This window comes from Rhinolophus hipposideros (genome assembly GCF_964194185.1).
Source record: "Rhinolophus hipposideros genome assembly, chromosome: 1".
In the NCBI taxonomy this organism is placed as follows: Eukaryota; Metazoa; Chordata; class Mammalia; order Chiroptera; family Rhinolophidae; genus Rhinolophus; species Rhinolophus hipposideros.
Window position 1 is genome coordinate 51,647,530 of NC_138047.1, and position 26,490 is coordinate 51,674,019.

Here is a 26,490-nt window from a genome sequence, read left to right on the forward strand (position 1 = left end):
TTCATCTGTGGCCTCCTAACTTGGTTTACACAGACTTGTATACAGTAGCTTGGAAAGTGTGTCATCTTCAGCCTGGGATGACGCTGGCCAACAGCTGTTAGAAAAATAATGGCCCCACGGGGAAGGAAAAGGATTGAGAAGGAATGGTTTTTGAAGCCATTCCAGGTACCTTGTGGATTTTCTAAGCTATGAGCATTTCCTGATCAAAAAGTTGGTAAAATGATGAATTTGTTTACTAACGCTTCTGAGTCTTTTTTACGTTTCAGAATATTTAGTAAGTAATAATATTTGTAGGGCACACTGGATAAACATTCCAGACATCTGTGGCTGGAGGTAATTGGCCTGGGGCTCTGGCTGTGTGCTTGGCCCTTCCTGGTAGCCCCCAGGAAGGCGGGAGGGACATCTCAGCCCATCTGGAAATTATTCCCAGCACACTGGCCGGGAACCATCAGGATTCATAGTTGACACAGTGGCAACTTTATCTGGTGAAATAAATTCTATACTAGGAAGTAGGGTTATGATTTTGCTTCTGCTGTGATTTCTTTATGTGCTTAGAACCTCCTTTTATCTGTGTTGTCATATCTCTAACCTAGACTAAATTTAATACCTATCTTCTTATTAGCTATTAGGCATGTTGAGGAAATAGTATGAAACTCTTGGAGCACCTTGTAGTGGTGTAAAACTTTGAAAGTCATTTTGTCTGTCCTCCTGTCTTCAGTCTTATTGATTGTATAGAGTAGATTAAAACATTACATATGGGCTTATTTATTTATTTATTTATTTATTGAATTCATTAATTTTCTTTTGATTGCTTTTATTGGTTTACTGAGAACTTTGTATTTTAGTTCTGTCCAAGGTGCAGATGGTTATGCTTTCAGAACATTGTATTGTTATAATAGTGCCCATTTAAAATGATCAATGCACTTCTCTTCATTTCATCATTTTCAGTACCATTGCTTTGGTCCCTGAGAAGAAGGTGATGCTTTTCCACTGATACTCTGGTTTTGAGCCTCCATCCACCTGGTACCTTTCCCGGGTTGCTAAAGAGGGACATGTCAAATGAACCCCGTGTTGGGTACTTTCCTGGCCAGGAAGAGAGAGCATTTGAGAGGTTTTTGAATCAGATAGATCTGGATGTGAACTTCCATTCTTCCCTTCTGTGCCTGAGAGCCATTTTCCTTATGGCGCTGAGACTGGGTTTCTTCCTATTTCTAAAATGGAGCTAGTAGGAACTCTTGCACTTGCGTGTTGTGAAATCACAAGTGACCCATCTACAGGGACCAGCAAATGGTGCACAACCAAGCACACATACTCATATAATTGTCGTTGTTGATAATTCTTAGCGTCACGCAGAGTCAGTAGTTTTACTACACAAAATAAACTATTATTGCTCCTCAACCATTTCTATTTTATGAAATCATTAGTTTCGGAAAATTAATTCTTACCAGAGCTATGATAGTGAAGATGCTGGGGTATATTTTGTCTTTCTTTTCCTGCCTCTGTCCCTCAGTCACTTCTATTTTTATTTTTATTTTATTCTGATTTTTAAAAATTGGCATTTGGGTCATTTTCAAGTTTTTTTCCGGTCACAAAAATTACACAAGCAGATCTGTGTTTCACAGGGTGACCACCTTTCAGAAATATGCTGCTGACTTGTTTCCAGTCCTCACCACGTTCCCAGTGAGTCCTCTGAGTATTACCCACACATTGAGAAATTTGACCTCTGGTAGGTAAAGAGGTACAAGTTTGATAATTTCTTTCCTGGATGCCCTTGTACTTTACATAAAGTTTAGAAGAGGGAAGCTTCTCTCATCCTTTGTTCCTGGATCCCATCTTGGGGCTCATAAACTCAAAAAAGACTTTGGAAGGAGTAGCTGGCGGTTCTTCCTAGTTCAAGCCCAAGAGGCAGAGCTGCGTGTGAATTCCCTCTCTGCCAGTTGCTAGCGGTGTGACCTTCATGAAGCCTTCTGTCTGAGAACGTTCGGGACTTTGCTGCCTAATAATACCAGCTGCCTCTGTAGCCTGCATCTCTTTTCCAATCACCTGCCATGCAGGGTGCTTTTGTGGATATATCCCATAGCTTCCTACATTTGAACAATTGTAGGTTTTACTAAGCCCATTTCTCAGATGGGGAGATTGAGACTGTTACCTTGAATTACGTTCATTTCATAAAAATCTTTTTACTAATTTTTTTTAGAGAAATTGCGTGAGTGGGATAAGGTCAAGAGAATCAGAATTGGGCAAGAAATACCACTTTAGATTTGCTCAAACATCAAAGTTTCTTTTTTTAAGTAGACTAATCCTTACTGAGACTGACTAATAAGTTGTTTCTACTAATGAATGGGCCATCAGTGTTAATGAGAAAAGAGTGCAAATCAGTAGTTTAATGAAGCAATAAATGATTTGGCTGCTAACAAAATAGCACTTGTAGAGCTTAGCATGGGTAATTTTTATCAGTAGGTGCTTATTACATGCTCACATTTCAAAACCCATTGTAAACAAAATGATTCTGTGAATGTAACAGAATGGGCAACGCTCAGCTGGTCATTGCTTCCATGTGGTATGAGTGTCACCATTTGTAGTTTAGCTGGCCTTTTTTGGTCTTGACTGTTGGTTTTACAGAACTGTAATCATAGGCAGGTCGACTCACAAAACAGACTTGGAGGTTTCTGTCAAGGCTGGAACATGGAAGAGATTTGGGCTCTTCTTTTCATTTTGGCTGCAACTAGTAAACTGGGAGGACTGTGAAAGTTAAAACTGGAGATTGGAGAGCAAGTAAGCCTAATTTCTTCTAAGACCCTTCTTAGCAAAGGGGATTTTCTACTGATATTTAAATGAAGACATCATTCTTCCTTTTAGCCAGTGGCTTGTGAAATTGATTCTAGTTAGTAATAATTCACAAGCCAGTCCCAAATCTCCAGAGAGCAAATGTTAGCACACTGAACAGATCTTTAAGAAATGATTGATGTTTTCTTTTGGTCTTTAGCTGTCATGGGTTTATCCAGATAATTGATTTTTGAGATGAGAAAAGCAAATGTAAAAAGTTGCTTTTGACAATATGTGTACTTGTACGATGTCTGTACATAAGACTAGAGCTTTCTTTGGGATCTTAGAAGAACACAAAGTATCCAAAACCAGTATAGTGGTCCCTTTTATTGGTAGACATTGGTAGGGTACAAGGGAAAGCCGAAGAGGGATGATCCTGGTGACACCAGATACTTTTTTTTGCCAAACACAGGACATCTATTTCTCCCAAAGAAATAATATTAATTTGTTGGGTAGGTTCCAAAGCCAACTCACAAAGATCTATTCACTGCAAATGTGAACAAATTATAGTAATAATAATAAAAGCTAATGTAATAAGTGCTTTATGTGAATTATTGAAACTTATTACCAGTCCACGAAATAAGTGCTATTAATATCTTTATTTTACAGATAATGAAATTGAAACTTAAAGATGTAAGCGAGGTGTCAAGGTCGTACAATGATGGAACCCACATAGGTTACCAGCTAGTAGTATTAAAACTACTAATAATAGTAAAATGCTAAAAGTATTGTTTTAGGTACATAATGGGTAAAATAGACAAGTGTGGGCTCAAATGGAATCCTAATAATTATCATTCTAATATTGTTTTCTATGGAGAAATACGAGTACATTTTGAGTTTCAAACAACCATATAAAATAATGGCATTCCAAAAATAAGAAGCATGCATTTGGTTAGAAAGGTCATCAGAAAAATAACTGAAATTAGAAGATAATTATCAGGTGTTACCTCTAATAGATAATCACAAATAAAATTGACCACAATCAGTTGAGACAAACCTACTCCAATAAAAAATTACATATGCATATTCCATTCTTAGGCAAGGGATGACAAGCTGATGGCATTTTCCTTCAAAATGCAATAGATGTAGCTACGGAATTTGCAATCTTCCTGTGTTCTTCCTGTTCTCATAAAATTAATACAGAAAACTTACATTTAGAAAGAACTTTAAACATATTCCTTTATTATTGAAAGCATAGATTTAAATTACGTAGGCCACCAAAAAATCCATTCCATGCTATTCTCCTGATATCTATGTATTAATCATCTATTGTGGCATCTTCTAACACTAAGTGTTAAGTGTTGCCATCCCTGGGGCAAATTTAGGTAGGAGAGGATTCAGGTGGCAACTACTTGAGTCATGAGCTTTGAGGCTAGCTTGGCAGAAGTTAATAAAGATTATATGAGTAAGTTAATGCAGATTGGCCTTAGTTCTGAGCACTGACTGACACATTGCTCAGCACCTTCGTGAGGCAGAAGTCAATATGCAGACACTGAACACTGGGGATAAAGTCATCCAAGGTGTGTCGGTCCAATCTTTGATCTGCAGACACAGGACTGGGTCAGGTTCTAGCATGGCTGCTGCAGGATGCTGACCCAGCAGACCCTGCCTGGAACTTCTAAGCTGTGGCCCCTGGAAGACTTTCTGAGTAGAAGTAGGTTCCAGGAAGGATCTTAATGGAAATGTTTATATAATGACAGATTTAAGAAGTAAAGAAGACTGTTGTAAGCTTGAGGAAATATCACTGCTGCTCAGAACCTGCTGTGGTTTCTGCTCGTTGCTCAGAGTAAACAGCAGAGTCCTGAGTGGCCTCCCAGGCCACACAGCCTGCCCCTCCTTTGGTTTTACCTCTCTGACCTGTGCCCCTGCTTTCCATGCTTACTCTGCTCTGGCCACTGCTAAGTTCCAAGAATCTACCAGGCTCTGTCCTGCCTCACAGCCTTTGTATTTGCTGTTCTTCCTGCATACTCACTTCTTAACTTCCTTCCTTATTCACTTCCTTACTTCCGCGCCCCCTTCAGGTAGGTCTTTGTTCAGTTACCACTTACTGAGGGCTTCCCTTACTACCTATGTAAAACTGCCCTCCCCTCCTCTGCCTGTCTCACCAGCACTCCCTGAATCTCTTGCTCGCTTGTATTTTCCCGTAGCATTGTCACTTTCTAACATATGCAATTTACTTTTTAATTTTGTTTATTGTCTATTTCCTACCATGGATTTATCCTTAGTCCCTAGAATAATGGCTGGCCATAGGTAGTAGATATTTACTAAATTGTTTAAATAAGGGAATAGATGAGTCAAATTCTGGAAAATTTGATTACAAGAATACACGGAGAGATTCCTTGGGGGAAATGAAGGATGAACTTTGAACAGCATTGTGGAAAGATGCACTGTAGTCGGGGACGTGGAGAAGTGTTGTCACTGTTCATGTAACAGTGAATGTGCTCATAAAGTTTGAGATAAAGGTGTTTCTCTGCTTAGTAGTGTCGCCCATATGGTGCGTGATATTGTCTCTGCCTTTTGATATAGTAGATCTTTGGCATGTGTACATCTAACTATTGTGATTTCAGCTCTTTGCTGGCAGCCCTGAAGGGTCCCCCTACCCAGTTGCTTATGCTTTGTAGAGACACATGTGGTGAACCCTGTGCCAGAAGTGAGCCCAGGCTGAGCCTGGGGTGTCCACATCTGCTCGCAGCTCATCCTGCTAGCCTTCTTTTCCTTGAGAATTCAGAAACTCTATATAGTTACACTTGACCACATGCTCTATCAGAAATTATTAATGTCACAGTGTTATTTGTAAATTTGGGCATTTGCAAGCCAGGACTGGGGGAGTAGACGTTTCGTGAATGTCAAGGGGCTGATAATCTGTAGGTATTCTGGTGAGTCTGCTCTTTTACCAAAGGTCTGCTTAATATTTGTGATCCCAGGTTCCTAAAGAATTTGGAACAGATCAATCAAATCAGCTCAAGAGAGGCAGCGTGACATGTACTGGTTAAGAGCACAGACTTGTGGAGCTGGACTGTGTGGGTTTGAATCCTGAACTTGACAGTTATTAGCTGTGTGACTTTGGGCAAGTCACTTAATCTCTCTGTGCCTCAGAAATGATGATGAAAAAATGGTACATACCTCATTGGATTGTTGTGAGAATTAAATGAGTTAATAATATTTATGAAACAGGTATAATGGTGGCTGGCATGTAATAACCTCAACCTAAGTGTTTGCTACATAAAAATAAAGACATTTATCTGGCAGTCCTCCTAGAGGATGTTTCAACCTTTTGCCAGTAGGCACACCAAGACAGGGAAAGAGGTGAATGTAAGTGATATAATTTGAAGTTATAAGAAGGCATATTGAAGTTTAACAACATTAAAAAATTATTGAAGGTAATCCTTGATGAGCATGAATTAGTTAGTTATGAAGGAGTATAGTAGAGTGGTTAAAATTGTGGACTGCTGAGGTAGACTCCCTGCCTAGTCTTCTGGTGACCCTTACTGTGTGATTTTGGATAAATCACTTAACTTCAAATTACAACTCTAAAATGGGTATGTGAAAAGTACTTACCTCACGGGGTTGTCGTGAGGATGAATCAAATAATTATTGTAAAGTGCTTAGCACAATAGTTGGCATGTAGTAAATGTTTAAAAATGGAACTTAAAAAAAAAAAGATGATGAGAGTCCCCAATCTGCGTCCCTATATTGTTTTAGGTATTCACATCCTTTAGCTAGAAACTTCAGTCCTGTCCTATTACTGAGCCAGTTGGACAAAATTCGACAACATTAAGAATGAAATAATGCATGTGCGATGCCTAGCACAGTGCCTAGCATGTACCAAGAACTCAGTAAAATCCCTGCCAGCAGACATGCTGCTTCAAGATGGAAGATGTGAACAGTATGGCTGCCACCTTGGGAATATGTGAGAAGGAAAAGGAAAGACACCCTTCCGCAGTCACCACTCTGGTGTCAGAGTTGGGTAGGTCAGGAGCTATGCCTGATCAGATACCATCCAGCTGACTCCCGTATTATGTCCTGGAACAAACTCCTACTCTGGCCTCCCTATCTCCTTGACAACCTGGATCTGACCTGAGGTCAGTGTAAAAGCCACAATAAATGTGTGCAAAATCACAGACTAAAATGAAATATATGAATTAACTGTGAATTTTAGTTATCTGTGCTTTTCCTGTACTAATTATTGCAAATGATTGACGTTGATTGTATACACTTAAAGTTAGACTACAATTTCTAGAGCTCAAGTTAAAGGTTTTTATTGACATTTCAAATTCTAACTTCCTTGTGGAGGTAGTTGCCATCCAATTTCTTTCTTGGCTTACCTAAACACATTACAGAGTTTCATTTGTCCCTTTGCAGGCCTGAGGCACAAAATTGAACTTTCTCATAACTTCTCCTGCTTCTATTGGATTTTAATAGCAATTTAAGCTGTGATCTATTTTAAGTTCATTCATTTATATAGTTATGGAACTAATATTTACTTAGAGCCTACTATGTGGCAGGTCTAGGAACCTCTTAACTTTTTTTTTTTTTACAGCAGACAAGGAGAAATTCTCATTTGAATTTAATTTTGCCACTACATATTTCAGCGTAGTTACACTCTATGTGAAGGGTTAAGTTCCAAAGTTAGCCAATAAGGCATGTAGTAAGGAGAAAATTATATAGTTAAATATATATATACATATTTAGTTAAAATTATTTTTTAAAGACTCCCTTAGTTCACCCATGGGCATAACATCTTTAAGGGAATGCAACATAGCCATTTCTTCGCTCTAGGTTTGGAACAAATCACTTTTTTGTTTCTTTAGTTGAATACTAGACAAGTGATTAGAAGTTTGCTTCTGTAAGGGATTCATGTTGTTTGAAAAATACATTCAGAGCCTTTAAACTTAGAGATGCACTTAGTACCAAACATGTATGTACTCTCACTCTACCTACCCCTCATTGGTTGATTTGTTCATTCGTTCAGTCAACATTTAATGAGTATTTACTATGTGTAGTGACTATGCTTGACACTGGAGGTAGAACGACTATAGAAAGAAGATACCTGCTCTCTAGCTCATAATGTAGTGGGGTCGACTGCCATGACATGTCCAAGTACAATGTATGAGGTAAAGTGATTGTGACAATGCAGTGTCGTACATGCTGTTTGAGAATGCTTTATATGCTATATACACGTTCGAAGAGCCGATGGAGAACAGAGGATCATAGCTCTTCTTGGGGAAGGGTGTGTCTGCGAATGTAGAGAGGGCTCTAGAGAGGTTTGAGGTGGGTCTTGAATGTGTTAACTCAGATGACATGTTAATTAGAGGAAATAGTATGTGTACAAGAACATGGTAGCCTGCTCAGGGAATGGAATGGTGTGGGGGATGGCAAGAGCTAAGCATGGACAGCTCATGACAAACCTCGAATTCCATGTTGAGCAGTTTGGACTTCTTCAATATAATGAAGAACCGTAGAATGGTCTTTAAAAGGAGAATGGTACCAAATTACTTTATAAGTGGATGGAATGGGGAGGAGGACTGAGTTCAGAGCCAGAGAGTCCAGTTAGAAACCATGGGTGGGAGGGCAGATTGCAAGCCAACCATTGCATACTCACTTCAAAGCCAGGACATAGTTGGAGTATCCCTAAATTCACAGCTGCCTTGCAGGATGTTTCCAGCTACAGATAGTCATTTTCCCCACTGTTACCCTGTGGATTGTCTCCCCTTTGTCCCTTTGCTCTGCCTTCTTTCTCTGCTGCTGGTGCAGTCAGGCTTTGGCTGAAGACGTGGCAGTGTGAGAAGGAAAGGAGATGGGACAGACGTGCCTGTGATGCCCTCCTGGCTTCTCAGGTGGAGCATCCCAGGCTTTTCAGTTCTTGGCTGAACCCTCTCTTAGAATCTTTCTGATTTTCACACCAGGGCCCTTGAAGGACGATTGAAAGTAGAAAGTGTTTAGAAGGGAGCCTCCTTTTTCTGTCCCTAACAATAAAAACTCTGAGAATACTTTCAGTGGGCAGAGTGCCGAATCTCTGACACACGAATGAGACTGCTGTGTTCTTCACTGGAACTCTGGTCAGGGTGGCATGTGGTGGCGGTTGTGGAAGCACATGGTCAGCCCAGTAAAAAAATGGAAGAGTATGTGACTGGGGGTGTAGGCTGTCAAGGGAATGTTCTGAAGGGTCATGCAAGCCATTCTTTTTTGAGCATTTATCCCCCTCTCCAGCAATGTCTCCCTTCACCTACCACCTCCCCTGAGCCTCCATGCCCTTCTTCACCCCGAAATCCCTGTCTTCATCTTGTACCCATTCTTTTCTTGTCCTTTATTGCTGAGCCTACTCCAGCCTTTCAGAACTCAGCCAGGAATCTGAGGGCAAAACATACTGCCCCAACATGGAAAAGATTTGGGGGAGAGGAGTTGGATCCTGTGGCCTTGAGGGGCAATTTATTGTGGTGTCCCCAGTTAACACTCCCATGCATTTGCTCATGGAGGCAGAAGTATGGCCCTCGGGTCTGTAGGACTGTTAATACTCTATGGTACTTCCTAGGGACCTTAGATTTAGATTCAACTAAAGTTAATTGAATTTATTTCCTCCAGGAACTTATCTAATACACAAATCACTTAGGAAGTGTTTTAGACTTATTTGAAAGGAAACTGAAATGAGAGGTTAACTTTCCCGAGGTTACACAGTTCTTAAGGGCATGCCTGCGATTGGCACTTAGTTCACCTGAATTTGCGTATGTGTAGACGGGCCAGCTTCCTTCCATACCTGACCATCACATAAAATAATGTTTCCAGGGGAAATTAGAAAACCAGATTTGCAAATGAACTTTTTTAATTGAAATTTTGATTAAGATAATATTAGATTCCTGTGCATATTTGAGAAATAATACACAGAGTCTGTTTGTACACTTCTAGTTTTCCTCACTGTTAACATTTTATAAAACTTTAGTACAATATCACAACCAGGATATTGGCACTGATATATCCACTGAATTTATTCAGATTTCCTCAGTTTTACTTGTACTCATTTCTCTGTGTGTGTATTTTAATTTTGTACAATTTTGTCACCTGTGTGGATTTATGTATCCGTCATCAGAGGTAAGAGCCAACTCTGTAAAGATCTCTCATGTGGTCCTTTTATAACAACAAACACCCCCCCCCCCACTCCCCAACTTCTACCCTCTGGGCACCACTAATCTGTCTTTCATATCTAAAATATTGTCATTTAAAAAATGATACAGGAATGGAATCATATAACCTCTTGGAGTTAGCATTTTTCACTCAGCATAATCCCCTGGAGAGTCATTCAATTTGTCCTGTGTATCAATAGTTTGTTCCTTTTTATTGCCAAGCAGTATTCCATGGTATGGATGTACCACAGTCTGTTTAACCATTCATTTGCAGAAAGACATCTGGGCGAATTCTAGTTTTTGGCTATTGCAAGTAAAGCTGCTGTGAACATTCATGTTCACATTTTCTGTGAATATAAATTTTCACTTCTCTGGGCTAAGTGCCCAAGGGTACAAATGAACTTTTAATGCAGTTCATAAATCCAGAATTATGTTTGGCATGATCCTGCTCTGGATTGTATTTTCACCTTTTATCTGGTCGGCAGTCAGATTTCATGTGGGGCTGTCACCCAGTTCTCCCTGGCCCTGGGCCTGTGTAAATTTCCAGACTGATTAGGGCACTCCTGAGCTCTGCGTAAGGGATTTGCTTTGCTTTGTTGCTGGCTAATCTCTGGGAGTTGCCTCTGCCATTTGTCATGCTTGTCAGGCTCGCCACGCTGATGTCTCTTTTCCCCACCATGGATGTCAAGAGCTCCAGCAGCATCTACAGTGACAATAAAACTGTGTTCTTTCCCCTTCTTTGCTGTGGGAGTGACGGTCTCTCTCGGGCTGGCGAAGTTAGGACGGGCATAGTTGTAGCTTTTCCTCTGTCTCCACCCTCAGCTTCCGTGTAGTGAACACATGTTGCCAAAAGATGGCAGTGCTCTTTGAGATTGCTCTCCCTGTCTCTGTTGTTTGGAGCATGGATAGTGTTCTTGAGGTAAATGTTGAAAATGTGGACAGCAGATTTTCCAAAACAACGAAGGCACCAGTAAAAAGCTGTGTGGTTTAAAATGTTTGAAAGAAAACATCATGTTTGCAAATGATTTGTAATGAAGTTATTTGAATAGGGAATAGAATTCAGAGAGGTGTGTATGAGTGCATAATTTTAAATGTCAGTATGATTGTTGCATTCTGTGTAATTCCGGAAAGAGGCCTGTGAAAAGGTGGATTTTTGCCTCCTGTCTGATCTAAGACCAGTCAAGTAGCAAAGGCAGTCTGCGTCTGAGCTGTGAGACCTGAGATGAACACTGCTCAGTCCTCAAGTAAAGGCTCTTATGCACACTGTAAATACAATTTTCATGGCAGCAAAGACTAATGGTAATCATAAAACTCTTCACTTCCTAGTATTTGTGCACTCCCCTGCGTGCGTCATTTCAGTGTGTGTGTGGGCATGTGTGTAAAGAACTGTTTAAACATTTGCTATGCACAGGAAAGCTGTTGTAAAATGAGGGAATATGAGGTTCACTGGATGTCATAAACAGATCCAGCTAGTGAGGATAAAGTGGGATGAGTTTAAATATGAGGTTAACTAATACATTTTAATTGAGCTGTATCCATGGAAAGAACCAGTGGTATCAAATTCAGGAAAGGACATACATGTTAAAAAACTGGAGCTATTCTGCTCCCTCGGGTATCATTCTCTAGTGCTTTTTTTGGAAGTAGTCAGAAAGCCCCACTATTCACGTGATCCATGTGCAGCCTGATTAAGTGGATTACAGGGTGTGGAAGAGAGTGGGCCGGCGATGGGATTGGGGCTGCAAGCCCCAGAGTGAGTCCTGTACGCATGGGCCAGTATTGTGGCAGTTGGAGGGTCTGGTGTCTGCTTCCCCCATTTGAGTGCTGTCTCTGCTGTGACCCTGCAGCTCACAACATAGCCATAGTCCTGGGGTAACAAGAGAACAGGTGGCTCTACCTTAAGCAGCAGCCTTTTCGCTATTATATCCTTTGGCCAAAAAGCTTTAGGTTAGGGGGAAAATTGCTCTGTGTAAAGTTATAACCCTGAAACCAGATGCTGTTACTATAGAGAGAGTGAAATGCTGCCACGGGAGGGACAACAGAGAAGGGGTAGGAGAAGGGCGATGGGAGGGCAAGTGAGGCAAATTAGAGGCTAGCACACCCAAAGACCTTCAACCTTTAGCAGCCCTATGACAGGGTAGGCTTGCATTCTGAAACTTCTGTGCTGGCGGCCTGCCACTTGCTGACTGGCTGAGTGGCAGCTGCCAGCACTGTGTGGACTGGCTGGTGAGCACGTTGGCAGTTGGCGAGGCCTCTGGGGGGTGGGACCTCAGAGGGGTGGAATGTAGATGAGCGCCCAAGGCCCAATGGCTGACAGTTTTGCACAAATGTTTCTCGGGCTGGGCTGAAGTCACCCTTACAAGCCTGTTCAGTGATCAGGACTGGCTGGGGAAAGCCGGTCTGTTTGGCAGCAGGTTTGACATGTGTGACACCATGTAATGTCCCAGAATAATGGGGAATAAGAGAAACCACTCGTTGGGCGTGGACTTCTGAGGAATGGTCTCCCTTCTCCTGTCAGAGGCAGTACTGACCCTGTGTGGATTTTATACTGACTGGTCTGACCCTTAGCCCCGTGATGCTGGTGAGAAGCTTCCAAATCTATTCTGAACTTTGCCTCATGCCGGCGATGTGAGCCACCCGGGACCGGTTTAGAAGCATGCTTCTTCCCTTCTCTGTTTTCAGCAAATGCAGTTCATGTGAAAGGAACATTATAAGAATGGATTTGGGGGCCTGATTAGGGACTTGATGAGTTAATTTCTTTCTACGGATAGAGGGGAGAACTGGTTGGGTCACACAGTCATTTCAAAAGAAAGCTCTGTCTTGCTAATAATAGCAAGCAACTGTTGAGGGGATTTTAGGAGGGGAACACAAACCTAAATAATTGACATGTAGTGATATAAAGATGGAAAAAAGCTGTAAATTCCTTGTGCTTTGTACAAAAGCCCAGATGCTCCAGGCTGGACTTGCTCTGGAGGAAGAGAGGGCTGCTTTGGGGAAAGGCCCCTATAGGCCTGTAGGTTTTATATTTTCACTTCCTCCTTGGAAGATTCTGCTTGCAGACCCTCTCTGCATTGTCCCTCAGAAAGAACTAGGTTTCTCATTACTTGCTATATATATAGTCTTGGAGGGAATGTGAAATATGTATCAATAAGCCAAGGAATGCACCAATCATTATTCTCACTCTAACTCAGGGAGCAGGGGGTGGGGTGGGGCCAGTGCTTCAGTTAGGCTGGATGGGTTTCTCCACCTAAGAAGAGAGCTCTGGACATTCAAGTTTCTACAGTTGTTACGGTTGTAACAATGTCTCACTTGTTACTGCTTTTCTTCCTTTATTTCTACTTTGCTTGTTTGTTGCATGCACTTTTGGGAAGGGCTTGGGTGCAAAGGCTAAATGTTTTATTGAGGGAATGTTTAAAAAGTCAATGAAAGACTTTAGGGCCAGCTTGATTAATGGTGGGGTGTACAAATGATGTTCTATAGGAAATTATGTTGGATTCTATAGGTTGATAGGACGGGAAAGGGTTAATTCTGAGAAGAAATGTGGTTTAATCTTTTCTTTGTTTTCCAAAAGGGAGACAGTCCTATTAAGGGATATGTAGTAGTACAGAGTGCCAGGGTTTTGTTGTACTTCCGAGGTCTTTTAAGGAAGCTTCCCCATCAAGTTGTCATCCTTAATGATGTCTTTAAGGGCTGTATTACTAGTGGGTTCTTGCCCCCTGGAAGGACGTGCCTAAATTGCTACGGGAGTCTTGGAGTAGGCAGATGTAAATACACTAGAGCAACATTAATCATTGTATCTCCAGTGCCTAGAAGTGTGCCTGGCACCTAGTAGGTACTCAGTGAATATTTACTGAATGAATGAATGGAGGAGGACAGGAAAGAGAAAAGATTATGATTGAATGCTCTCTGGCACTATGTATGGTGTGTTTTAAGGGCTTTGGTCATCATCATCAACATCAATAACCACCATATTGCCAGATTTTTTCTTCTCTGCCTCTCAGTAGCAGTACTCCCCTCTTTTCTCAGCTTTCCGACATCACTCTTTCTGTTTTTTTTCTCTTAATTGGCTGCTTTTGTTCCTCTATTCTGTTTGTAAATGTTGGTGTGCCCAGGATTTGGTCTTAGGTTTATACCTCTGTTTCTACCTTTTCTTCCTGGAAGATCTCATGTAGGAATAGTTTCAGTGACCACCTTTATTCATTGATTTGCCAATTTTTATCTCCAATTTTTATCTCTGGACCCAGGCTCCTGAGGTCCAGACTGAGACATCTAATTGTGTATTGGACAGTTCCTTTTTTTATGTATAATAAACATCTTAACCATAAAGTGGCCAGAAAAGAGATTTTGATTCCTTCCCCAAAACCTGTTTCTCCCAGTCTTCCCTGGGCTCCTGAGATAATTTTCTAGTTTCTTTGGTCTCCTGATTGTCTATTTTTCACATAGCAGACAGAGTGATCCTTTAAAAAAACAAAACAACTGAAGTTACTTTCCATCTTAAAACTGTTAACTGTAGTTAATAATACTGTCTTGCATATTGGAAAGTTGCTAGAACAGTAGATCTTAAAAGTTCTCAGCAAAAAAAACAAATTTTGTAACTATGTATGGGATGGATGTTAACTAGACTTATTGTGGTCATCGTTTCACAATACAGTTGTCCCCCTGTGAAATCAGGGGTTTCACTTTTAGTTACCTATAGTCATTTAGGGTCCAAAAATATCAAATGGAAAATTCCAGAAATATGTACTTGATAAGTTTTAAATTGTGCGCTGCTCTGAGTATTGTGCTGAAATCTCACGCTTTCCTGCTATGTCCCTCCTAGGATGTGCATCTTCCCTTTGTCTGGTGTGTCCATGTTGTACACATTCCCTACCTGTTAGTTACTTACTCGACATCTTGGTTATGCGCTCCACTGTCGCAGTACCACAGGTATCCTTATTTACTTAATAATGGTCCCAAAGTGCAAGAGTCGTGATACTGTCAATTTGGATATGCCAAAGGGAAGCCGTAAAGTGCTTCCTTTAAGTAAAAAGGTAAAAGTTCACGACTTAATAAAGAAAGAAACAACTATGGTATGCTGAGGTTGCTAAAATCTACAGTAAGAATGACTCTCCTATCTGTAAACTTTATCATATATATATATATATATATATATATATATATATAAGGTTCAGTACTATTGGCGGTTTCAGGTATCCACTGTGGGTCTTGAACCATATCCCTTATAATTAAGGGGGAACTACTGTATATACAAACATTAACTCATCGTGCTGTACACCTGAAACTAATATAACGTCATATGTCAAATGTTCTTCAATAGAATAGAACAGAACAAAACTCTTCAATGGCTCCTAGGACACCTAAAATTCTGACTGCTTGCCGTGGCTTGCATGGCCCTGACACCCAATTCGTGCTATTAACTACTCTTGACTTTCTGTCTCTCTGTCTGGCCTCCCTGACACTGGAACATACTAAACTTGTTTGCACCTTAGGGCCTTTGCACTTATTGCTGCCTTTGCTTGAAACACTTTGCCCCCAGACCTCCAAATATCTGGTTCATTTGTATGATTTGTGTTCTCTGCTCAAATATCACCCCCTCAGAAGCCTCACCTGAACCACCTTATGCCAAGTAGCCAGCCCCCTGCCTCATTTTATTTCCTGCAGAGCACACAATGTCTAAAATTAGCTTGTTTATTTATTAATCAGTTTCTTAGGAATTGTCTGTCTTATTCACAGATGTATTCTCCTCTCTCTGTAGAGTGCCAGAAACGTAACAGACACTAAATACATACATATTTGCTGAATCAGTGATTCAATGTATCATTTAATCTTCATGGTAACCTGAGGCTCAGAGAGGGCTAGTGAATGACTTGACTTCTCAAGTCTTCAAGGCATTTTTTTCTACTATAATCCTTATGGCTGATCCATATCCTCTTTGCATTTAGTTTTTTGTTTTTATTTGGAATACAGAGAAGGAAAAAGATATGTCAGGGTGAATTATTGCATACAAGTCTCATGTCCCTGAAAGAAGATATTCTGCACGTATCTAAAGGTCATGATTTTCAAAATAACATTGTCCATCAGTAAAGATGAGGGTTAAAAAGGAAGAAGGAAAGAAAGGAAGGAAACTTAACCTTTGTTAAACACTACTAGGTGCTAGGCACAAAACTCAGTGCTTTCACATATGTTTCCTAATTTGAATCTCAAAGCAGTCCTGCAAAGTTGATATTATTGCTCTCAATTTTAAAGATGGAAACAATGAGGCTCAAAAAAGTTAAATACTTTGTTCTAGGTGATACAAATCCTAAGTAGTGGGACTAGATTTTTGAAAACCCAGGTCTACCTGACACCAAACTTCTGACTTTTTGTGCTAAGATGGTTGCTTTGCATGATGAATGCATTCCTAAAATAGAAAGGAGGAAAATGTGAATTCAGTGCATATCCACATATAGTATAACAAATATTTGAAGCACAAGGATAAGTCATACAGACAATATGGAAAACAGACCTACAGCATTCAATGCCTGCATGTATAATTGGATGAATAGACTACAGAGTGAACATTTGGTTCTCTGGCAGAGCTCATGTACTACGGTATGACATCGAGCAGCTGTCTCCAGAGAAAATTCTTTGTTTCTAGACCGGTACGATACAAGTAGCATTTAAGCAATTCGGGATTTCTTCCTGCTTTCACTATAAATAGAGTTCATGGAATTCTGTATCAAAGTAAATGCAATGAAAAGGAATCACAGAATATGGAGATAAACCTTAACTCAGTACACTAGAAGCATGTTTGGCATTGGGAGGCTGTAAAAAGCGCTGTCATTACTTGGATGGATTCTGAGGTCTTATTTAGCATACGAAATTGCAGAGTAGATCTATTATGTAAGGAAGCGGGGGGGGGGGGCAGCATAATGTGGCTACAAAATGAAGAACTTTGCGCCCTTCAGAGAAGAGTTAACAGGACAGATGTGCATAGAGAAAGACGTGCTAAGAATGTGGAAAATGAATGAATGGGTGATATATATATATATGTGACTTGCCGAAACCGGGTTGCTGGATAATCCTCAGATGTCCGTAAGGCCAACATGTGACTCAAAGCTTGCCACGCAACAGAATAGTGGGCTGTGCTGGTATTAAGAGGCTGGCTGGAAGCTAGGCTCCCACTGTGCACTAGCCTAACTCCCTGTCGCTTTCTGTGTGTGGGTGGGTGTGCATGTGTGTGCGCCAGGGCATACATTTTTATGCAGTGGGTGTTTAAAGAGCTAAGCACTGAAGCTGGGTTTCCATAAACGATCATCACGAGCACTTCAGACACACCAAATTTTCTCTCTTGGTATTTTTTTTTCCTTTCATCTTTATTATTTTATTATTATTTTTTGCAAATCCCAAAGGGGAGAAACCCTCAACATCCAGATGATTTTCTCTCACCTGTCCATGTGGGTGCCCTCTCAAGGTTAGAGCCGAAGCTATGTGGGACCAGCATATTCTCCAGCACCAGAGGAGAGGAGCTGCATGACGGAGTCGCAGACACCAAGGAAGAGAGACTCTGCCCCGTTATCATGAACAACAGCTTGCAGGTTAACCTGCCCAGAAGCTGGGCTGCTGCAAGTGGCTCACTCCAGGAGAAGTCTGAGCATTCTTTTTTTCTTTTTTATTACTATAGGATGGAGGATGAAGCTGTCCTGGACAGAGGGGCTTCCTTCCTTAAGCATGTGTGTGATGAAGAAGAAGTAGAAGGTGAGATTTAAGGGTCTGGGCAAGTGTATATTCATACACATAGATCTTTGTAGATAAGTTACATACAGTTCATGTAACTTTTATTTTTGCAGTTAAAAACCAAAGCTTTTCTATGGAGTTTGATTAATCTCCACATTTTGCTTCAACACACATAGTAATTTTAAGAACTTTATTGTGCCATCAGAATCTCAGTCAGTGTAGTACTGCATGGTTTAAAAATAAAGGGGAGGGGCTTCCTTTGAAGCAGGTACCTGTGTTAGTGATGCCTCTTCTTGAAAAATAAATATTTTGCCAGATAATATGAACCACCTTTCAATGACTAATTCAAGGAAGATGTTAGTTAGATTTATAGAAATGTATTTGGTTGAATCTTCTAATCTTTTTCCTTACAGCTTGCAGGGTAGAAAAATAGGTGTTGCAGAGAACGACACCATTGTTGCCAGTAAAATGGGGCTAAGCTGAGGATATTTGAATGGTAATCATGGATGAGTCTAGGTTAGGAAAAGATGGACAAGCATGGTGTACTTAAAAAACCTTCAGGACGTCTTTTGCTGATGTTCCCCAGTGCCCGTTAAAAACCAAATGAGAGTTAAATTTTAGCTCATACTGTGATATTCTCATTGTGCCTTGTCTTATCTCTTGACTTATCAATAATGTGGAAATAATACTGTTTATTTGACAGTGAGAAGACAGGGCTTAATTTATATTTATTAAAGTAGTTATGTGAAGGCATCACAAATACATAGGTATTTATTAATACTTATAATGAGATTTAAAAAGATAATCAGTACTCATAAAGTTAAATGAAACTTGCAGGTGAACTATGTCATAAATTGTGCCATTTAAAATCACCTGAGAAACAATGCATACGTGTTTTGGAAACTATAGTCTGATTGATGCCATTTGGTAAACATTTAATGCCTACCAAAAACTTGGACCAGAGTGGTGGTGCAGTTAGGAAAGAGGGGATAGGTATCGTGTGTTCTGGAGTGATTCTTTAACCCACTGGTCCCAGGCTAGTGACGCTCTGGTGCCACTTGAAATAGTTTGAACAGTGTGACAGTGTGTTTTCTCTCACGTTTCCTTAGTAAGTTTCTTCTGACCATGTAATGTTGAATGGTTGGTTCCCCCCTCCACCTCCCTACTTCCCGCATTTATGCTCTTGCGACTAATAAGAATTTGATACCTAAGTTTCTTAGGAAAAAGGAAACTACAATATTTTCTTTCATATTGTTTTATGGGTTCCTTGCACTTTTACAACATGACTGTGGGAAAATGTCAAGTTAAGGAAAGCAAAATAGTAAAACTTTTGTTTTAAGATTCTTGTAACCCATGATGTAAAGTCTCCATTGTGGTGACTTTGTCACTGTCCCAGTATCAAAGAGGAGATAAGAATCTTAAAGTTGTATAGCATGTGGCTGTAAGAAATATTGTAGATTGAGTGAATATTCCACAGGTTCAGGACAATTATAGTAGAAAAATCAGTGAGGCAGCTTGAGAATGAGATGTTGTGTGTGTGTGTATGTGTGTGTGTGTGTTCCTTGAGAAGAATGTTCTAACTAAGTTCCCAGGAGATGTAAATCACTTCTTGAGTTTATAAGGTCTTAGGATTGACAGCATCTTACTGCAGTTTGATATTGTACGTGGGTTTCTTAAGGCTTTGATTAAGAAGTTTATTTCCTGAAGTATTTCCCTTGATTTTCAGGCACAGAAATTAAGACAACAATGTAATGAATAGCACACAAATTTGTAGCCAGTTTTCTTTAACAGAGAAACAAAAAACACAACAAAATCTGGTAGAAACATCTGTAAAATTGCTTGGCTTTGTGGTGATTAAACTTGCCATATGGATTTTGTGTATTTTCCTGTTCGGATAAGACTTTTTTTTTTTTTTAATGAGCATCTTCCATGTTGGTTGGAGCCTGAGTTAATTACATTTCTTTCAAGGCATCTTTAACTAGTTGCTTTTGTTGGATTCTGAGGCCCTAAAGGATGGCTGTTTATGGTGTCATTATTTGGTGGAGAACATCCAGCAGCACAGGCTCCTCTATAGTACAAATCTTGAAACTACAATTCAGAACTCTTAGTTTCTAATTCAGTGCCCACCCCGTTGTCTCTCCCATTTTCTCACCTCGCTTCATCTGGTGGGGGTGGAAGCACTAACATTCTATAGTGACGCTCAGTGAAAGTGTAAAGAAGTTGAAATGGACATGGGTTTGATGGCTTATCCATGGTCTCAGTGGTTGGGGATGAAGAAACAGATGACTCGACTGTCAACACCTCTAATAAGGGTTTGTATTTTGAGTGGTAACGTGTTCCTCAAGGACATAGTCTGTGCCCTACTTTAAATTGCGTTGAGAGCGGTGTATTTGAAGGAAAGCAAACTGTTACCTCTATTTGGAAGTAACTGAGTTCTACTACATTTATGGTAGAAGTCGGTGCTCCCGTTTTAAAAATCAGAAATTCAAAGGGCAGCGAGCTGGAACACTTTACATTTCTTTTATCAAACATATTTCTTTTTATCCAAGTATCTTTTTTATCTTTCTCTTGCTTCTAGGATAAAAACATAGCTGAAGCGTATTACAGCACACTTGGCAAAAGTAAACCTAAAATAAAAATGAGATTTTTGAAATACTTGGCACAAATAAGACGCACTCCCATTAAGTGATTACTAGGGTGAGTCAGGTCGAGAAGCCCTAGTTACTTTGAAACGGTCAAGCTTTTAAAGTTCTTCTTACGGTTCCCCAAATTTGGGGGGATTGCCTTCCGCTCAGCCTGAAGATGAGAAGAACCAGATGCTCTCTCACAGTTCCTTCTAATGTTGTAGTTCTGAGAAGGGGAGCGAGCCTGAGACTCCCAACCACACCCTCAGTTCACCTGGTTCAACTTTACTCTCAGTGGGTGGCATGTGACACTTAATCCACGTTCTGAAAGCTCAATAGAAACCATCAACTGCAAAACTCACTAAGAATAGTGAGTCAGAAGAGGAGTCATCTGCTGTTTAAATAATACATTTACCTATGTGGGATATATTTAAAGAACTAAATCTTGTTTTCACATAATTTGCCTTGTACATTTGTGTTAGTGGTGTAAAGAGATACTCTTCAAAAAGGAAACCAAGTGTCAATTTTTAATCCTTAAAGTAAAGAGAAGCTTTAATATCTATTCTTTCACTAGTTACAGTAGGTTTTGAGTAAGGTTGAGAAAAGTTAACATTTTAGGCACAAAGTGGTTACTGTGGGTAAACTCATTTAAATATTTTAACATTTCTGATATATTTGTTTCTGTACCAAAAGGCTCCATCTCTAGCCCAGACACTTTCATAGAATTGGTCTGTAGATGACAAATTGATGTGACCAGAATGACCCAGAAATGCCAACTGTGAGAACAACACTCGGTTTTCATTTCAAACACATGTATAGACAGGGAAAATTGACAAATTTTTGTGGGGTGAACCAAGATTGAGGTAGGTAGAAAGAGTACCAGGTAGCTTTTTCTTATGGATGTTTTATCCTTAAAAAAGTCAACCAGGATTTTGGATCTGTATGATGTAAACAGACTTAATAGTTTAATAGTCTTAATAGTCTCATATTTCGCAATAGGGGAAAAGAGCAAACTCCACCTTATCCTCTGAGATAAGGCCTTGGCTCTGCAGGGCTAGGTAACTCCCCAGCAAGGCAAGCGTTGGCAATTTGGACGTTACGGGGTGGGGCCTTTTCTTAACATCAAGTCTAACCAGCAACTCAGGAAGCCTAAAGTACAGCAAGACAATATTGGCTGAAATGTGTCTCCGTTTCTGAAGTCTGATCAGTGCTCTCATAGCTACTATGATGTATTGTGGTGGTTTTCCTCTTCCATTCAAAACCAAGGCCAAAAGGAAGTGAGCTGCCAACTGTCCAAATGGAACAATAATTTTGCAGATTCCCATGTCTACTGATGGGCATTACGAGAGTTTTGTTAAAAATGCATGGAATTTGCAGGAGGATTATTTTGAGGGAAATAAAAGTAAAAAAGTAGGACAGCCTGGAGCAGAGTAAATATTTACCAAATATTTGTTAAAAGGAAGAGTGAATAAATACATAATAGAAACTAAATGAAAATATGTAGAATTACTTTATATAATTCTTTGTTTAAATTTTTAGTTAGAAATGACATTCTCGGTACTTGTAGTCCGAGATGAGATGATACAGTCTCTAGGGTTCCTGTCCTTGCTGTTAACTCCTGTTTGATTTTGCAAAGATCATTGACATATCATTTATACATTTATAGTGATAAGAAGAAGAGGCCACCAAAGCACCTCTGCCTTATTCTTTTCCCTTCTTTTACTCTACCTTTTGAGGAGAGAGACTAAAATGATGACATGGTAGTAGCGTTTGTCTTTTTGGAGGTCAGGATCTCAACATTTTACAGACATGAAATCATAATGACTTAAACCTATTTTTCATTAGAGAATATTATGATGATGTATTTATGTGTATTGGAGGAGGTAGTATTCTCAAGAAAAATTGGGGCCTGGTAGACATTTGTTAATAATTACAGTGGTAAAAAACTGAATTGCTGAGAAGGAGTGAATGAAAACCTATTGGATGGGAAGGGAGGGGCCGAGTTGGGGCTGGGGCTATTCTGAGCGGCTGGGTATAAGTGTCCGGTTGCATTTTGCTGACCTCTTCTCTGCTGTTCACTCTAATTTCTCAGAAACAGTGTGTACAGAGGAAACACTTGGGCAAATATTGCTGAAGGAAAAGCCTTCTCAGAAGAAACAATGTACCCACACATTGGAGAGCTTTAAAAAATGTGGTGAGGTGTTTAAAGGTTGATATATAAATAGTAACTTGGGTTTTCCAGAGCAGGTTGAGCCCACTATAGCCCTTTCCCAACCCCCTGCTTCTTTCCCCTCATGGCCTTAGCTGAAAGCCTGCCAGAGGCCCTCAAGTAGGCAGCACTTAGCTGGGGAGCTGTCTGACACCTCCTCCTGTGTCAGTGAGGTTAAATACTATTTGTATACAGATTTCTTTAGCATCAAGGAAATCTGATGATAATTCCATGGTTTTTTGAAACTGAAATCAGACATACCTTCCCAGAGTTTTTCCAGTTGTAGAGAATTCCCTGGTATTAGTATGGGCTAAGGCCCGTTTGAAGCCACTTTCTGTCCTAGATGTCTACATTCTTTTTTGGCAATAAGCTATAAGAAATTGAATTTGGTACTTGGGTTGTGTTTTGCAAGGATCCAGAAATTCTGAAGTGATACATTTGCAGCAATTTTGTCTATAGATTAAATTTCTTTTTAGAAGCTTTGTATCTGGTCATATTTTGGAGATACATTGTTTGGTATTTTTTGGGTGTAATCTCTATCATTTGTTTCATTCATGTGTTGTTAAAGCAGAGTGGCTAAGCGTCAGTTTGGGAATGAAAGTTTAAAAGTTGCTCTATTGCCGAATCATTACATAAGTGAAGGATGAAATTTACAGTTTGGAGTTTGGATTTCTTGCTCTGTCAAACGGAAGTGATAGAACATGCCATTCACCGTAGAACTGTTTGGGTAGTTACCAGGAACAATGTTTTGTTGTACCTGGCATTAGGAATAGGCGTGTTTTATACTCTACCACTCTCTGTTCTTTTTGTTTCTGATTGATAACAGTCTCCCCAATAATTTTCATTTTCACCAATAATTAATATCATTCCAAAAATTGTAACTGGCCTAAATGATTTTTATTTGCTTAATTTATTTTTACTAATAGCTAACCTTTGCCTTCATAACCACACTTACCTACTGCTTCTTGTATTGGAAAAGACAAGTTAGACTGGTCAAGGGAAGGTTCCCAAGCCCTGCTGTCTGTTTCTCTTTGGACTCATTCTGATTCCTTTAAGCTCTGGGTGTGAGATCTGATTTTCATGGTTACACTGTTCCAATGCACATTGCCCCAAAGTTGGCAAATTATCTTCTTTTCCAAGAAGAGGTATATTAACCCTAATTGTATACAGAATAAAATACATGCCCATTGCCTAATAAAGCATGCAAATTTTCTCCTTTTGGAAAACAGATTTAAGTGTATAGTATTTTTCCACCAATGAAGAGGATTCACTGTCTATTAGATGTTTATGTAACGTATAGCAATATATTTTATATATTTATATTTATATTTTATATGGTACACAAACAGGCTATTATGTAATTTAGGTGTCAATTAAATGAGAGTATGCAATATTATAGACATAATACTATATATTCAAACCTGAGCTAAATATTTCCCCATTTTTATCCTCATAAGATTCAGAATTATAGGGAGAACTGAAAGTTGTGACTGGTGAGGAAGAATAGAGTAAGACGAGAATAAAGCTGCCTAAGGCCCACCCGAGTCTCTCTAGTTACTGCGGTGAGCTTGCTGGTGGGATTTTGTTGTTATGTTTTATTTTTATTTTTTGGCTGATGGCATTTAGGGGAGTGAGGTGAGTGCCTGTCATGACAGAAGTTAACAGAAGGTTACAAACATTGTACCCCGAAGCTGCTGATTGCTGGGTGGGATGAAGGTGAAGGTAGGGAGGGTGGTGAGTGACATCCACTGAATCAACAGTACATAAATGTGACTGAAATAACTCCCTTCTCTGAATAGCTGCAAGAGCTTTTTCAATCTGGTTATTGTTTTTACCTTTCCATAGTGTTAGAATTAGAAGGCAGCTATCTTCAGTGCTTTATCCAATGTGTTCACCTTTCTTTGTATTCTGTTGACTTGAAAAGGAGAACAGACTCTACTTAAACATCTTGAGACATTATTTTATTGACTCTTTTCATGGTGGAATGCTCAATAAATTTTTCTAGTCCCAAACTTTTGGAAATAAAAATAGATTCTGCATTTTCATAGCATTGGCCAATATATCAGCTTTAGAGGGCCAGAATCACACATGTATAATTGGTTAAATCACCACCCCAGCCCGATTACGTTTTCAACAAGTGATTCTATCCCTCTTGAAAAATAAAGAAAATGTCTTGGATGTACAATGAAAACTCATAACTGAATACAGTTCATACACGTACTTAACAAACTAACTCAGAATCTGATTGTTCAGGTGCTGTTATTCAGGCAGTGTCGTGGGTTAGAGAACATAGTGGAGAACAGAAACTGCAGGACCTGTTTCTGTTCCTGACTTTGCCCTACCTTTTTGGATGACATGGGGACAATCATGGTTGTGTGGTTACATTTCCTTCATACCTACGGCAGTTAACCCGTCTCCTCACCCACCTACCAGAGATGCTCTAAGGATTCTTGGCAAATACCTTAAAAAAATCCTTTGATATTTGCTCTAAACCATTGACAAATTACTTAATTTCTGAATCTTGTCTGTTTTTTTTTTTTTTTTTTTTTTTGCATAAAGAAATAGCATTTGCACCTCCTTGTTTCCTAGTTCAAACTAATTTGAAATCCCCCAGAATAAGCCCTATAAATTTAAAATATCATCTCCTTTGGATATAGTCCCTGTAGGGAATTTGTCTCTATGCACAACACTTCCTCGCTAGTGGTTGCTGTGATTCCGCTGAATGCTTTCAGAGTAAAGCTAATACTGACATCCGGTAATCAACATATTTGATTCATGGTATGTTAACTGTTCTAATGAACTTTAACTAACCGATAGTGCTTTTTTTTCTTTAAGCTTGTGAAAATGGTAAGAAAAGTTGCAGATATAAGCTCTAACATGTTGCCTTTCTAGGCTCACATGTATCACTGAATATGATAATATAATTCCAGTTATGTTATATGCCACAGTTAATGTTTACACAAATCAACCAGTCATTATTTAAGGACACAAGGTTAGTTGACATGATAAATTTAGAGAGCGTATCATGTACGTGGGTGAATTTACATGGGAGACCTGAGTACAATACGAGCATATGTCTCCCATAGAGGGACATTGCGTTGAGACCTAAAAGATGAAGAGGAATTTAGGGAAGCATCAGGAATGAGGGAAGCATCACAGGCAAGCATGTGTAACGGCACAGAGGTGAGAAAGAGGTAGGCCTATTTGAGAAGTGGAAATAAGGCCTGCATGGCTGGACTGTGTGAATAGGGAGAGTGGCCTGAGTTGTGTGGAAGCTAAAAAAAAGTTTTTTCCTCCCACCTTCTAAGTTCTTTTAGCTGGCCTAATATTCAGATTTTCAGAGAGAGTAACAGAAGGAAATGTCCAAAGTTTATTGTACAAAGGCACATTCAGGGGTGCCATAAGAATGAGACCTGAAATGCATTGGGCAGTTGAAGCTTATATGTACGTTATGGGCAAAAGAAAAAGAGGCAGAGGTCTGGGATTTCCAAGGGGAAATAGGCACTTGCAGGTAGTTAACAGAGCTGAACAGCTGGTAAACAAATTCCTGGTAAGCAACCCAGAAATAATGGGACACAAGGGGGTAATCTAGCTAACAGGCCCCTGCTTGGATCCTTCCTATCTAACATTAGGGGGGATATGCTAAGATTCCCTTCCTGGAGCAGCTTTTCCATCTTAATCTCTTAGGTAGGGAAGGGGGAGGGTCAAGGTTCTTTCTGAGTCTTCTGTTTCTTGATAACCTGCTTAAAATCAATATTCCAAAAGGCACATTTAGGGGAGGCAAAACTTTGGTCCTCTTCTAGGACACAGATAAGCCATGGCCTTTCATGATATGCTAAAGATAGAGGGTTTTATTGAGTGCACTGGGTAGCCATTGCCTAGGGTTTTAAGCAGGGAAGTATCAAGACAAAATTTGCATTTAAAAAGAGATCTCTGGCTAATGGAAGAATGAGAAAAGGACTGGACTGGGCTCTGTAAGTGCCAACATTTGGAGACTGAG

At 39.8% G+C, this 26,490-nt stretch overlaps 1 protein-coding gene across 8 annotated transcripts in view; it reads left to right on the forward strand.

Moving 5' to 3' along the window:
- The window catches only part of SLC4A4 (solute carrier family 4 member 4), a 340,077-nt gene that overhangs the window by 30,450 nt on the left and 283,137 nt on the right, over window positions 1–26,490 (forward strand). For 4 of the 8 annotated variants that reach the window (XM_081050644.1, XM_081050643.1, XM_081050641.1 and 1 more), the window contains exon 2: window positions 17,605–17,678. In XM_081050644.1, coding sequence (XP_080906770.1) covers window positions 17,606–17,678 — 73 coding nt within the window. In that variant the 5' untranslated portion in view covers window position 17,605. Of the gene's footprint in view, window positions 1–17,080; window positions 17,679–26,490 lie in introns of those variants that run through there. The other 4 variants (XM_081050639.1, XM_081050637.1, XM_081050640.1 and 1 more) reach the window with 2 other exon arrangements.